The 17,173-nt window shown below is 38.0% G+C and overlaps 1 protein-coding gene across 1 annotated transcript in view; it reads left to right on the top strand.

The window, feature by feature from the left end:
• LOC126253464 (uncharacterized) overlaps positions 1 to 17,173 on the top strand; it is a 99,199-nt gene that overhangs the window by 15,953 nt on the left and 66,073 nt on the right. The window contains exon 2 of the mRNA XM_049954860.1: positions 3,884 to 4,102. Within this exon, the coding sequence (XP_049810817.1) occupies positions 3,884 to 4,102 (219 nt within the window). The remainder of the gene's footprint in view (positions 1 to 3,883; positions 4,103 to 17,173) is intronic.

Here is a 17,173-nt window from a genome sequence, read left to right as displayed (position 1 = left end):
CCACATAAAATCCATTTTCTCGAGATTGGAGGTAGACATCTTTCCAAATCTAAAGAAAAGTTAAATGTGTTAGCTAAATTTCACACGCAACAAATTACCATGTGTTATGTACCAAAGGTAAATCATAGCAACCCCTATTTTATATTGCAAACTTCTAGACTTTCGTACGGTGTCAATTAAATGCGAGACATCACTATAACTATGGCCGTTACCGAAATGATGGGATCTTCACCATGAAGCTGATATATAAAGCTATAAGTAATAGCAAAATCGATTTTTTTACCAAGTAGGTTCTGTAAAATCGCGCGGGACTGCAGAGCTAAGAGAGCACGCATGACGTTCTACTCGTAATACGCGATGTTATCTGCACATTATGTGCAGCATGCCTAAAGATGACAGCCACACTTATGCAGTAAAAGAACGCAGTAACTTCAGCCGCTCTAGCCAGGGGTTTTGGCTTTGAAGATATTGCCCTCTTGCAGCTCACCATTTCATTCTAGGATAGACTGGGGGAAAAGAGAAATTTTTCGGCGTTCCTGATGATGGCAGAGTGTTTGCCGAAATATTGGGCCCATTAGACAATGACATCCAGCCGTTGATCCGTGAGCTATTTTGTCATGAAGTACACTAGGAGAAACCGAAGAATCACAGCTCTTTGAGTCTGGAGTTACACTTTCTAGAAAACATTCTCTTCGTCCACTGTTGTATATTCGCTTCCTGCATTCCTACTTTCAAAATTGTAGATTGCGCCAGATATTCAGCTTTCCTTCTTTTCTGGGTACCGGATTAGGATCCTCTTCAGACTCCATAACAACGTTTTTCTCACCACTTTAGACTACTTCTTCCAGGAGGAGGTTACATTCATCATCAGTGTCACCTGTGAAGAACACTTGAATTTCCTCATCTCGAGAAAAACCTCCCTTCTTCCAGAAGACAGTCTATCTGAAAATACATTACTTTGAAGTGTTGTTTCATACTCCAAAAGTGTTTGGTCACTCAGATACTAAATCCATTGGGGATTTTTACTTATTAGTTTACTCTGTGTTGTAATTCAAAAGAAATAAAAATATAAACAGTTAACATTTTAAATCATTTAAATACATAAGATCACATATTTGTCCCATGTAAAATTACAGTTCTATGATCTAGGAACTTGAGGTGAAGTACTGTAATTATTTTCTCATCTTCCGGCAGATCATTTGTCAAAAAATTAGAACAGTATTAAAAGCGAAACTTATCACACATAGCAACAAATATACACAATATCGCAGTATTATTCCTTCTCAAAAGTACTGTCCTTTGGTGTTCATTGTTGAAACACAAAGAAAATAACAACAATGAAACAAAGCACCAACAACAGAATGCAACTTTTAAAAATAACGTCTATGATGATATCATTAATTTATGAATGAACTTAATAGAATTACGTAGTGGTACAATCAATGCTTGTAATTCAGTTCCAATTCTGAATGTAAATTTTAACAATTTGCTTATATAATGGATTAGCCAGCATCATTATACATTAGTTTACTTTCGCCCACATGCCAAAATCTTGCCTGAAAAGATGCTTAGGCAGTACAATTTTCCAGAGCCTTTGCTAATGTGTGTAAAAATAGTCTAACACTCTCTCTCTCTCTCTCTCTCTCTCTCTCATCGATAGATAATTACATAATTACAGACTGCTCTTTGAAGATATTCCAGCTGCATGACAGACATAATGGCGAGTAAAGATGACAATATGAATACCTTTATGCTTCTTCAGTGTTGAACCTTAATCAGTCTGCACTAACAGAACAGTTTGGTTGAATGCTTAATATTTTCTGCTAAAACTGTTGACCCTCAATGATGTTCTTATATCTCCGGCACTAGACTATTATTCTGAGACATGAAACCAATTGTGCCGTTTTCGTTTGATATATTTGTTTCCTGTGGAGTAAATTCGACTTCCCAACAATTGATAGTACATCAGCAGTGAATGTGAGTACTAACTGCATTCTCGGATACTGATCATTATTCCTATATTGCCTTATTGCATGGCACTGTTAAGCTCAGTAAGATACACATCGTCGTTGCATGCAGCAACTCCGAAGATCCAGGTTTCAGGTAGATGGAAACACACTTTTTTGGGGGTGGGGGGGAGATGAATATAAATTTTTAAAATACGTCACATTCGCCATTGACTGTAGAAATTATTTATTTTGCAATTCCAATTTCAGCCATTTTCAAGTGGTACTGCAAAAGTTTTTAGCTCACTTCACTGTTGTAGATGTTGTCATAATTTTAATATTGATATATTTTGGAATTAATTGGCTTCACTTTGCTTGTTAAACTTTGTTTACTCTTTCCTCAGATATTTAATCTTTGTACATTGAAAATGCGGTAAAACCTCATACGCCTGGCTAGATACACAACTGATTAAGGAAATTCTACACGGTTGTGAACCCCAACCATGAACTTTGATTTTGCACCCCTCTCCCCTACCCACTGTCGCCAGTCTACTCCATCACTCATTCTCTCTTCCCCCTCCACCTTTTTCTTGCCCTTCATGTGTCTACTCTCCACACCATCTACTCCCATTCTTCCTTGTGTCATCTGCCATCCATTTCGCTCACCTTCATCTCCAGTTACGAAAAGAAAAGGTCAGTCTTGATAAGGGGTAACATGTTTACTGAATCTGTAGCATGTGGGAAGCAGCAGTTCCCTACAGAAGTCTTCAAGCTTAGTTGAGCAATGTAGATCAACTCACATCAGGGAATATTGCTTATCATTGTTGCTACAGATGAAGTGTGTGTAGGGAAGTAGGGAATAGATTCTAATGTGATGGCTGAAATGACACACACACACACACAGACACACACACACACACACACACACGTGGTGAGAGAGAGAGCGCACTTCCTTGGTTGTCTGCTCTTGGCTACACCTGTAGAAAATGATATTCTGGCATATTAAATCCATATAATATGTGCAATGAACCTGGAAAAAGTTCTGAATGTTTATTTGCAATCTATGTAAATGTCGTCAGTCTAGAATGGACTACTTCAAAAATATTGGTGGGTTTTAAAAGTTGCTCAAGTTATTGTAAATGACTTTAAAACAATATTCTCAGAAGCACTGACTGTTGTCGCATCATTTGCAATGACTTCCTAGTACTCTTAACAACTATACTCTGTGCTGTATATTTCAGCTAAAACAGATGTCTCGCTCTGAATTGTTTTAACCATAAATCAGATGTTTTAACACTTTAGTACACACAAAGGTCTCAGATGGTGATTACCCTGTTCCCTGTGATGATTTTAAATCACGCAGTAAAGTAAAAATGAGGCTTTTACAACCTGTTCATGAATGTGTCATTAGAAATGTATCTTACAGTAGTCTGCTGACTTGTACATTGTGTACAGCTAACCTGAAGAATGAATGACAGTGTAGAAACGACATAACATTTGTTTGTGAAATTAGTACTTTAATAACAGATGGCTATGGCAGTGGTAAATGGTGTGGTAAAAGCAGATAGATTTTCAAGTTTTCCAAGATTGGAATTCACTGGCTCCATTATTAACATCTGAAAGACTGGATCACCACATGACCTATTGTTTAAATGCTAGCTGTCACATTATTATTTGCTGCTAAAAGCAACATATGAAATAATAAACAAAAGTTGTAAGGTACTACATTGATCATTCGGTATATTTTGTATATGTTAAATCGAAAGATCTTTGTTCCCGGTAGCCCACATAAGACGATTATCTCGTGAAAGAGATACTGCGGCTCATTGTTAGCTTCAACACATTTTTGCAGAACCTACAGATCCTCCTTAGCGTTTCATGAAAAAAGTGTGGGAGTACTAACAAATTTCTGAATTCAGTGTGTGGGCACTGTGTAGGTGCATGCTGAGGGTGGTGAATCTGAGGCGAGTGCCTCACCCAGCCCGGCTCTGTCATTGTCATCAGTGGGCAGCACAAGCTGTGGCAGTACTGTTGTCACCTCAGCAACATCCCTGTCACAGTCGCCACTGCAGCAGCAGCAGCAGCAGCAGCATAGCCAGCAGCCTGCTCGACACATATACAAGCCAAAGTTCCATAAGGCAGTACTCTACCAGCAGGTAAGCATTGATTTACACACTTTCTGGTTCAATATTGGAATGGTTGCTCACAAAGTGCTTAGAGTGGCCTATTATTATTATTATTATTACAGCGTAGATTTCCAGCAGACAGCTGTGGAACTTTGAATAGAGTATAAGTAAAGCAGTCATGAATTTGAAGACTGCTTGGAATACAGCAGTGATGTATTAGGCATGCTCCTGTTGGAGGTAGTATGCTGGTGCCTTCCTTTGACCCCCCCCCCCTTTTTTTTTTTTTTTTTTTTCAAACTTTGCCAGAGATGAAATAAGTGATAAGTGACAGATCGAAATCCCAGTATTGACTAGGATTGAACTTGAGACGCCTGGACATGTAGCTGGCATGTTACCACTTAGTCATTGAGACAAAAAAAAATTACAAACTGACATGGCAGATCAGGCATACAACAGGAATCAGTAATTACATAGGAACTGGGGATCACAAATGCCGTGAGAGGGCGCTGCAGTCATAAGAGAGCATTGCCATACAAAATGGGCAGAGCGCACAGAGAACAGCGCCATTCATGCAGTGGAAGCATTGAGAGTAACGTGGCTAGCTACACGTACCACAAAATGGGCGAGGTGCATTTGATTTATGGCGCAGTCAACTACAATTGATGAGAAGCCGTGCGATTGTGTTGTTCGAAATATCCCGGTAGAAAAGTGCCATATCTGACGTTATTAGCCGCCCTGCAGTGCTGATTGTGTGGAACTGCCCCATTCCATGTGCATAAGCCAAATGCTATTAGCCAACAGACAGCCCAGGCAGTTGCAGTGGAAGAAAGGGTGCAGTGTACATCAACAACATGTACACGAGATGTATGACGCTGGTACACGCAACCCACTGTCTGGTGCGTTTTACACAATAAACCGAAGCACTGCATCCATTTCATTTTCAATGTGTCCAGATGTTGCAACTGGTGGACTACACCAAGTGCATTGGAGTTTCACCATGGCTTCTGCAGGAATCTGCTGCAGATCAAAGCTTCACAGTGAGTGTCCTCTTCACTGACGAGGACATGATCTCTCTTTAGGGTGTGATGAATGTTCACAACCTGCATATGTGGGCAGATGTGAACCATATGTAACATGTACACATGCCTCAAAATGCAAATTTATCCTTAATGTGTGGGCTGGCATTCTCAAAAACTTTTTAATTGGGCCATACATTCTCCGTAACTGACTTGACAGTTGCACGTTGCATGGGGGCTTAATTAAATGTAATGAAAATGATTTTGATTTCTTGCTTTAGCAGCTGTCTGTCCGATTACGAAGTCTCGTAACGGTTGGCCCTGACTGTTATTATTACGCAATCTGACTGCTTAGAACAATAACAAAGAATGAAATGGAAATTTTCATTAACACAGTTAATTAATTAAGTCCCCAGCAACTATAAAACCAACGCAACAACAAGCACAAGAGTAACTGTTCTGTGTGTGGGAGTGTGACTCAACGTACGCATCTGGCACGGTTCTTCTTCAACAACACAAGAATTTTTAAATAACATTTATACTGAATTAATTAAAGAAAATACAAATACCATAATTACTCAAGAGATCCACAATTATACTCTAATCCAAGAACACAAGCCAGATGCTTTGTTGACTGAACCTGTAATGACACATTATTTAAAACATGGAAATAATGAAAAATAAATCAAGTTTCGTTACCTTCATATATTGACCAAAATCACTCTCATAATTACAATATAGCTCCACACCGCCTCGCTATTACCACATCTCAACAAGAACTTTTCAGTATCACATCTCAGCAAGCACTCCCTACTAGCACATCTGAACACGAACTGACTACTACGAGTCCTGGACAAGCACTGACTTCTAGCACATCTCAATAATGACTGCCCGTGGAGGCGGCGGAACAATGCTCTCTAGCGATCTCTGGCGCTGTGGCTCAGTGTAGCCACCTTTCATATGCCCTTCCTCCACGGCTAGAATTTGATGGTATTTTTGCCAGCATTGGTGGTGAAAATACCACCAAATTCGTCAAAAAAAATACAGACAAAAATAAAAGATAATATTAATACGTAAATATCATATAACTAGATAAAATTTTGGCTTTGCACTGACCTTTCAATAACCTATTATATAGAATACAGTAAGCAATACAAATTCTTTCATACATGTGACTTTACATAATAGTTTACACAAGTATTATGTGGTTAAACAGTTCAATCAATAGCGTCATCAATGACGAATATGTGCAGGTAAGAGTCTCATAACTTTTCACAAACAGTAATACACAAAAAATCAGTTTATACAAATATTCACATAAACGCTTTCCATAGCCCAAGAATAAGCAGTTGACAGTTCCAGCAGTAGCACCCAGCAATGGTCAACAGGTGCTGACACCAACAAGTGACATCATCTTAGTAGAAGCAGTCCATCAGTGGCACCCAGTAATGTTGAGCAGGTGCAGACACCAACAAGTAACACCATTTCAGTAGAAGCAGTCCATTAGTGGCACCAGCAATGTTGATCAGGTGCACACAGCAACAGGTGACTTCATTTCAGTAGAAGCAATCCATCAGTGGCACCCAGCAATGTTGAGCAGGTGCAGACATCAACAAGTAACACCATTTCAGTAGAATCAGTCCATTAGTGGCACCAGCAATGTTGATCAGGTGCACACAGCAACAGGTGACTTCATTTCAGTAGAAGCAGTCCATCAGTGGCACCCAGAAATGTTGAGTAGGTACAGACACCAACAAGTAACACCATTTCGGTAGAAGCAGTCCATTAGTGGCACCAGCATTGTTGATCAGGTGCACACAGCAACAGGTGACTTCATTTCAGTGGAAGCAATCCATCAGTGGCACCCAGCAATGTTGAGCAGGTGCAGACAGCAACAAGTAACACCATTTCAGTAGAAGCAGTCCATTAGTGGCACCAGCAATGTTGATCAGGTGCACACAGCAACAGGTCACATTTCTCAGCAGAAGCAGTTCCATAAAATCTAGTATCACTGATCACACTGTTCATCAGAGTTTATAAGCAGAAATTAAACATGTCCTAGTGGCACCAATCATGTAGAGAAGGTACAAGTAACAGTCCATAATTTTTTTACAATCACTGATCACACAGTTCATCAGCAGAAATCAAACATATCCTTGTAGCACCAATCATGTAGAAAAGGTGCAAGTAACAGTCCATACTATTCACCATAACTACTGAGACAGTTCAGTCATGAACAATAGTTTGAATGCACATACAATTTCTTTAACAAAATATAATCAATGCTCTTACACTAAACATACAAATCATAATAAACACACAAATGATATCAGTTAATTGTCACATTAACTATTACAATACACAAATACCAGTAAACCTATAACATTTATGGGTGTCAGTGCAAGCCACTACCAACAAATAAAATAATATTTAGGAGATAGGTGGGTAGGATTAGAAAAGGAAAACACACAAAACACATCCACTCATCTTTCATCCACATTAAGTACTACTGTGTAATTGAATAGTGTTAACTGTGTAAATGTAACTCTGTCCAAGATTTGATGTTCATCATGTGTACCAAGTACTAGTGGCAGCAATGTATAACAGTCAATAATAGTTAAGTCAACGTCATAGTCATCATGTCAAGACCAATGTTTGCCAAGCCAGATCAAAATGTACGGTTGCTGAACAACTGTCAGTGAGCCAAGATATGCACATGCTTCCTCTCTCAAAAAAAAGTATATACTGCTTAGTGATTTAACAAGTGTGTGTATAGACAATCTTCCTTCCACTTTAGTGTTCTAGTCTGCCATCTTCATCCTCCTTGTTCCATATAAACCAACAAAAACAATATGCTCCTCATTTACTTTACCTCTTATCCACCAAAACTCCAATAATCATCAACTTCACCTAAACTCAATACCTCAATAATACGTCGATACATATAAACCTCAGCACCAATATCATTTCACTTCCATAACAACTCTTTCCTCTAGTCAGTCTCCTCGAACAAGTACAGACAAAATCCTAGTGCAACTTCAATTCATCATCCCATACAATCCGAAGACACAGTGTCCACACACAACCTCTGTGTAATCCATCTGACCCAAATTTTCTACTCATTATAAATTATAAGATACATTTTGGTTCCTTGTCCATCATTAAATAAAAGAAATGCATACATGACCTCTAACAGACTTTAGTTCGAATAACTCTCAGTAATTAAGTACGATTACGGAGTGTGAATGATCATAATATTTCACAGTGTGTACACCACTTCAAGAATCATAGCAGAAGCAAACATGTGGAGTATTTTTGTGTCAAGTGTCACTTCCTATTTCAATTGCTCACGAAAAATGCAGTGTAATGACTGTCAATAGTCTATACCTAGTTTCGGTATGTCATGTCGTTAGCTTCCTTCCTAGTAACATAAATTTATACAGCTTCCCTAAAACCTCAGCTCATGTGACTTCTATGAAGTTTCTTGTACTAATGTCGTTCGTCGAATTATAGCAGTTCATTTTCCTATCTTAAAAATATAAGGCACTGAGCGTAAGCAAAACAAGCAATAGCGAGTAAATATACCAGTAGAGAACAGAATGTCAACAAGTGGATGCAGCACAATCCCTACAACGAGGCTCTGCCAAGCGAACAATCTATAATTAATACCACAGTGTAACCTAAACTCTATATTTGTACACAGTATATCAGCATTTCTATATACTAGATTGAAGAGTAGTTATGACAACAAAACAGAAATGTGTAAATATGCAATCCATACGCACAGCAGCAAACATGCCTTACACAATAAACAGGTCATTAGCATCACATCGACATAAGCAAATAAATGTTCATATGTAATCTTAATAAGTACACATGAAGGCGCAAGCAGATAAATCACAAAGTATAACTTACATATCTAACCACATCAGCACAATTAATCAGGTGACAATTATAATTTAAATAAATAAGCACAGCAGGCACATAATAGAAAAATATGACATCAGTGAAAAAGCATAGCAGCCAAGCGATGCATAATATACACAAGTAATAACACTGTTCATTAATCAATAATTGTCAAAATCAGCAAATGTACACAAGCACGTCGCTTCACAAGTAAATTCATAGAACATTAAATTTAGCACAAAGTATGAATCACGTAATCGCAAGCAGCAAATTACGTCTAAAGTACGTACCTAAGTGGAATTATGTTACCTGAAAAATAAACTCAATCAATAGTTACCCTTTTTAGTTTATTACCTTTTTTTTTTTCGAAATTACATTCTTCCTGAAATTTTCTCCATAGTAAGTCGTCTTAACGTCGGACATGCACAGAATTTACCTGAAGGTCTTAAATACTTTATACAACCGTATCCTGAAAAATACTGAACGTTAATAACATAATTTATGAAGTCCTTATAGCTTTATACAGAATTTATTCGGAGAAATTAGACTGTGTATTTGTTTACGTCTGTCAGTGCATTCGCACTGAGCGCTCGATCAGCTGTAGGCGCGTGACGTAGAAAGTGATTGTTTGCGGTTAACGACTGCCTTGTGCGGCGCGCAGACTGACTGTTGCTTTGAGTATGTGCCGCCGCCAAAACACAGCGCGGTACTCTTGCATTCTCCGCATGTTTACGTAGCTGTTAGTTTCTCTAAAGTATGTCATTCTACAACAATTTTTACGTTCGATATATGATGTATTCCCTTAGAGCGCCGAGATTTAAGAGTTTCTACTTCAACAGTGTTATCATGAATAATTTTGCGAACTCTATACGGACCGTTATAAAGCAGAAAAAATTTGCGACATAAGCCTTTTCCTTTATGAGATAAACGGTGGGACTTAATTAACACCTTCTGGCCAACTGACAAGATTTTTAAACGACCAGGACGCTTAGCTGATTTCTCTCTTCTAGCAGCCGCCGATGCAATATTTTGTAGAGCCAGGTTGACAACTTCTGAATGCCGCAGTTTCCGTGAAGGCGGAAAAGGAACGATTTCAGAAATGCGATTTGTTGGTACTTTATTTTTTTAATATCAGTATAGGCGGTAAAGAAGTTGAATCATTAGGAAGTTCATTCAGAATGTTTTGAAAAATATGAAGATACTGATCCCAAGTTCTGTGATTCTGATGACAATAAAGACGGCACAATTTATTGATTTCCTTCATCCATCTCTCTGAAGCATTAGATTGAGGGTGAAAAAGTGAAATGAAAATTGGTTTAATCTTCCGACGCCGTAGAGTACGAAGCCAAATTTTAGAGCGAAACTGTGATCCATTATCTGACATAACCTTATCAACATGACCCACTTCTTTAAGAAAATGTTTGATGAAAGCATTAGATACTGAACGAGCTGTTGCTTTGCGTAACGGTGTAAAACACACATATTTTGATGTCAATTCCACTGCTACGAAAATGTACGCAAAACCATTAGTAGAACGAACCACTGGACCGAACAAATCGACTGCAGCCATGTCCTTTAATTTCGCTGGAATGATAGGAAACAACGGTGCTCTGTGAGAAATAATTGGCGGCTTAGCCTTTTAACATAATTTGCATTTGGCAAGAACAAATCGAATGCGTTTTTCCATATTAATGAAGTAGCAATTTTCTCGTAATTTATGAAAGCATTTTCTGGGACCAAAGTGCGCATAACTGAAATGTGTAAACGAGATGTGGCCAAATCATCCAATCTAACAAAGCGTCTAAGAAAACTACAGACACCAAGGAAACTACGAACATCATGTTTTGTGGAAGGAACAGCATAATTACGAATAGCGTCTAGTTTTTCTGAATCAGGAAGAATACCTTCTGTAGAAATAATGTGACCGAGAAATTTCACCTGAGAACGACCACCAAATTCAGATTTTTCCAAGTTCTCTGTGATGCCAACTCTTGCAAAAATACGTAATAATGAATCCAAAATTTTGTTGTGCTCACTCCAAGAACGTTTAGCAATAAGAATGTCGTCAACATAAGAAGTAATATTGTCACGAAGATAAACAGGTAAAATTTCATTTAAGCTACGAATGAATGCTGCTGAAGATACAATAAGTCCAAACGGTAATTTCCAAAGTCACTTTTGGGTAAAACAGTCAAATCCGCTTATTCTTTACCTACTGTCTAGATAGATGGATAGTAGAAGAGTTGTTTTTATAGATGCAAAGAATAGTGAAAGAGTAGGCAGCGGTGCAGAAAACTAAAAGGGAAATAGCACCACTACAGCTCGGGGCCCTGTGATCGCTACGGCACATATTCACTTAGTGTAGTGAATCCCCTGAGGACTTTAATAGCTGCACATAATTTCCAGTTTGTGACACTGTGGCAAATCTGGCGGAAGTGCGCACGTAAATCGATCCAACCATGAACATGGACGTATGTCATTCCTAGAATTGCAAAAGATCTTAAATTTCCGAACAGTCAAGAAGTGTTTATAGTCAAAGTTTTCGCCTCGTGGCGACAAAGACCTACCGCGTCTGTCCCAGTTTGAATGTCGATTATTGTCAAGTTCGCGCGCCTGGCGCTCTCTTGTTGCGTCCCGTAAATGAAACAAATTATTTTCTTCAAACCCTTCTGCTATCTGTGATTCTAAATTTCTTCTACTATCTTTTCCTATAATTTCGCCTTCGATTTGTTTGACTTGCTTTCGTAATGCCTCAACTTCCCTTTTAACGCGTTCATTAAATTTTCCTTGATTTTCAACATGCTTATTTATATTCTGATACTCTTCGGTTTCTGCAAATGGTAATGGAGCTGTACCATCCGAATCTCTGTCCCCATGTAAACTAAGATTTGTCAATTTATCTGAAATCTCCTCAACTCTTTCCGATAAGTCACCTATTTTTTCTTTCTGTTTACCTACGTCTTCCGTAAGTGTCGCGACTCGGGTTTCAGTGTTGACACATTTGGTAGTTAACTGTTCATATTGTTGTGTTAGGTTATTTAATCTGTCATTTGGTACGGATTCCTCGATTCTCTCAAATATCTCTTCCTTATCGTGTGCACATTGTAAATTTAGCTCTGAAAATTTTTGTACTATCACGCGATCTCTTTCTTCCTGTTCTCTATCCTGTTCCCTTTGTCTAATCTCTACTGCAATTAATCTATTATTGTGAGAATTCAAAATCGGTTGTACTTCCTCTCTAATTTCTTTCTTTAATTCATCTTTCATGTTTTTGAAACATGTCCCTATTCGTGAATCTAACCGTGTTTCCATTGTTTCTATCTCTGTTTCTAGCCGTGTTGCCACTGTTTTCAGTTCAGATCCTAACTGTGATCCCAGTGAGTCTAACCGTGTTTCCATTGTTCCCATATCAGTTTTTAATTCAGATCCCAAAGTTCCCATCTCTGTTTTAATTGTTCCTATCTCTGTTTTAAATTCAGATCGAAACTGCTCCATTGTTCCCATTTGTGTTTTAAATTCAGATCGAAACTGCTCCATTGTTCCCATTTGTGTTTTAAATTCAGATCGAAAATTTAATATTGCACTCATCAACTGCTCCGTATTAAATGGTTCAAAATTCTTTTCGCCCCTAACATTTCCCGCAAAACTAACTTCCTTCTGCATAGCCATAAAGCTATCTGTGTTCGATACAATTCCAGAATCTTCTGCCGTTAATCTCGGATTCTGTGAATTTTCTGATTGAGAAAAATTTTGAAGTGGTTCCGGACTATTTTCCCGACTTATTACATTGTTTTCAACTCCATTATTCATGATACTGTTTTCCTCTGTTGGCGAGTTCGCCATGTTAACAATTTCGTCATTCTCACTATCCATCATTTTTGCCTTTATCATCGATCGCGTAATCATTTACAAAATATACAAAACTCGTCACTATATGAAAATTACACACAATGACACTTTATCTCCAACAATACCATTCACACGAAATGTTTCCCTCAAACACGATTAATCGAACAATTGAAATAATTGCACTAAATTGTCAAACGCGTATACAAGACAACAAAATTAAATTCTGAAAAAAAAATACCATTATAAGAATGACAATTACCAAATCTACACATGCAAAACAGACTATAATTACTAAACTACAAATTGCTACAACAATCCTACTGTCTACTATTTCTACAATCAGAAGATTCCAAGGGACGATCCGAAGCAGCGGTCGCCACGTGCATGGGGGCTTAATTAAATGTAATGAAAATGATTTTGATTTCTTGCTTTAGCAGCTGTCTGTCCGATTACGAAGTCTCGTAACGGTTGGCCCTGACTGTTATTATTACGCAATCTGACTGCTTAGAACAATAACAAAGAATGAAATGGAAATTTTCATTAACACAGTTAATTAATTAAGTCCCCAGCAACTATAAAACCAACGCAACAACAAGCACAAGAGTAACTGTTCTGTGTGTGGGAGTGTGACTCAACGTACGCATCTGGCACGGTTCTTCTTCAACAACACAAGAATTTTTAAATAACATTTATACTGAATTAATTAAAGAAAATACAAATACCATAATTACTCAAGAGATCCACAATTACACTCTAATCCAAGAACACAAGCCAGATGCTTTGTTGACTGAACCTGCAATGACACATTATTTAAAACATGGAAATAATGAAAAATAAATCAAGTTTCGTTACCTTCATATATTGACCAAAATCACTCTCATAATTACAATATAGCTCCACACCGCCTCGCTATTACCACATCTCAACAAGAACTTTTCAGTATCACATCTCAGCAAGCACTCCCTACTAGCACATCTGAACACGAACTGACTACTACGAGTCCTGGACAAGCACTGACTTCTAGCACATCTCAATAATGACTGCCCGTGGAGGCGGCGGAACAATGCTCTCTAGCGATCTCTGGCGCTGTGGCTCAGTGTAGCCACCTTTCAACGTATCCTGCCGGACATGATTAATGATATTCCCATTCCTGTTTATAATCACATTCACTTTCAGCACAACTGGGACACCCCCCCCCCCCCCACACACACACACGTGTTTCAGCAAAGTGAGGGAACATGTGCAGGCAAATTCTCCCAGCTATTGGATTGGTTGCGGTGGACCAGTTGACTGGCGACCATGTGTCTCCAGTTGATTTTTTTCCTGTGTGGGGTGTCTGAAGGTCCTTGTGTATGGAAAACACCTGTTACATTGCTGGAGGACTTAGTGGGCAGGATTGTTGCAGCAGCAGGTTGTCTTTGAGATACGTCTGGTATGTCTCAGTGCATCTGGACAATAAGCATAAATTTGTAACATGTGACTAAAAAACTACAATGCCGTTTAGAAGCTCTGGGTAGCCTTTGTGAGACCCGGTTCCTATGTGATTACTGATCCTTGTTGTATAGCCATTGCACCATGTCAGATTGTAAATGTTTGTTTTTTTTTAAATTTTTTAATATTTTTTTTTAATGTTCCTGTATAAGAAACTAATAATGTAGTGCCACTGTGTGATAAATTGTGATAAATGTTGGAATTGAGAATAATGATATAATTTGCCCAAATGTTGTCAGAGACAGCTTTCATATTTTAAAATGAGGGATGCCATTCTCAACATGAGCGTAAGGCATTAATAGAATAAATACCACACAATATGCAGAAGGTGCCTATGAGTGAAATGCACTTATCTTTTTGTGTGTGTGTGTGTGTGTGTGTGTGTGTGTGTGTGTGTGTGTGTGTGTGTGTGTGTGTGTGTGTGTGTGTGTGTGTGTGTGTGTGTTTAATACAGACGTAACAGCCACTGATATGTACAAAATGTGAGTTATTTTAAAGTCACTTATTTGTTATCTTCATTACTGTAATAAGAGATTCATTATTCATCTTTTTTGTGCAATTCATAGCGTTTAGAAAACCATGAAGAAGGTACAATGTGTCACTGTGATTTATGCCATTAGCTAGTAGCCCAGAACAGCAGAATTCTTGTTTCTGTACAAGGTAGAGAGATACATAGAAAAAATGTCATTTTGCGACAGCTATCAGTATTATACACAGTGTTTAGATGCTGAAACTAACACTCGATCACAGAAAGGTTAGAAATTTTGTCATATGTTGGTGATAACTTCTGAAAACTGATAAATGAAACTCATCAGAGATTGATTATCAAGCAGTTTCACCAAAAATGAAATTGTAGAATTATAATAAAATATTAAGTCTTACAAATGAACAAAATCAGTAAACAGCTACATGAATGCACCTTATTTTTTCCCAGCATCTGGATTACTCATCATACCTCTCATACCTGATTCCTTTTATTTGGAAAAAAAATACTGATGTAATTACTTTCCAAGTTGTTGTTAGCCCATGTAATATTCTTGTTTGAAGTATTAGGTAGCATTAAAGCAAATATAATTATTAGGAGACATGGCATTTGACAACCTACGTACAATATAGTTTAATTTTTTTCTCCATGTCGGGGGAAGTTCAGCTGCAGTCTCTTATTGTATATCAACCCAGTGAGACTTACCAATTTTCCAGCTACAGTCTTTTGGTCTGCCCAGTTTAATGTAGAATTTTGACAGTTAATATCTTTGTTACATGGCACAAGCACCTGGTAGTTGTGACGTCACCTGGACCATCAGTTTCTCGAGAATTCCACTAGGTTGTGATGAACTTACAATATGAACATGTTAAATTTATAACTTCTACATTGAAAATTATGTAGCAATGTTTGTTGTAAATAGCATGACAAGTGTTAGTGTACTATAAACAGACTTCTGTTCCTAGAGATTTAGGTAACTATTGTCTTTGAAACATAGGAGTGTTAGTATTAAGGTGCAGTGTAAGATAAATAGCAGCTTTTTAATACAACTAAAACAGCAGCAGCTATTTTTGTAGTAATGTCTGTCCCACTAATTATCTAGATAACACATTCAGAATATGAATCTTATTGTGTTTTTGTGGAATTATTTGTATCAGAAGTCTGATGGAAAGGCTTCTATGTATTAAAAGATAGTTTCATCACAGTTATCATTTTAGCAAATGAATTTTAAAAAAAACCTGTGGGACATACACCTGAGGAAATAAGAAAGAAAATGGAAACCGAGAAACGTGATTTATATCCTTTCATGAGAGGCAATAATGATACTAAGTGCCAAGGTAACAGATTAGTTGAGGCCGAGCAATAGCATGATGCTGGCAGACAGCAGATGCAGCAAAGTGCTGTGACTGTGTTGTTGAAAAACAGAATGCAGTCATAACATACAATAAAACAGGGGAGAGAGCAGCACTGATGACAGAGCCAAATATGTGAGGTGATGGAAATTATGATAATGAAGATGCAATGGAAACAATGAACCTCTAATGTAATGAATATTTTGTGACAAAATTTGTACCAGGCCAGTAATCGAACCCAAATTCACTGCATTTCATAGGAAGTTGCCTTAATCCTTGGGCAATTAATATGTACCCAAATGGCAAGGTAAACTATGGTCAAGTACCTTACTGTACGGGAGAACCTCTGGTTGTTGTCCTCAGAAATTATAGGAGGAAACGTAAAAGATTTTGAGTCTAACCTGGACTCTTGCTCAGGTAGCCGAATGGTTGAGGCGAATGCTCTCACTATTCCCTGAAGACTTTGATACAAGCCAGTGATAGTTGAGTGAATGGCCTTGCCTATGCTCGTTTTTCAATTTAGATCACTCCCTGGATGTATGTGCATGCTTATGATGACTTTTGCTATGCTCTAGACTTTGCTGCTGGCTAACCATTCACTCTGTAACTCCACTGCCATCGACCTGAGGAACTGCACGTTTATTCCACCGGTCTCGTGTCACTGCCAGTATGAGTGATTAGTTAGAGTAGCAACTGCAACTGCAAAAACCACCACATTAATAGAAATACAAGCAGTAGGAAAATAGCTACAACAGGAATTGCTTTTAAGACTACTGCAAAACCAATAGCTGCATGCATCTGCGGCATTACCACCTCCCCTCTCAGCCATAAACTTACTTTGATGATGCAAACAAATGTCGCGAGGTCTGTTTAGGTCATTTTGTTCTTCATGAAATAACTGATCTTGAACATCAGAATACACTCTTACTGTAGTATAGTAATGAACTGTATGAAGTATTGCAAAAGCTATGCCCACTCTGAATCTTCAGCAGTTAGAGCTTTT

Source organism: Schistocerca nitens, chromosome 1 (genome assembly GCF_023898315.1).
Source record: "Schistocerca nitens isolate TAMUIC-IGC-003100 chromosome 1, iqSchNite1.1, whole genome shotgun sequence".
NCBI classification, from domain to species: domain Eukaryota; kingdom Metazoa; phylum Arthropoda; class Insecta; order Orthoptera; family Acrididae; genus Schistocerca; species Schistocerca nitens.
This window is presented reverse-complemented; position numbering and strand designations above follow the sequence as displayed.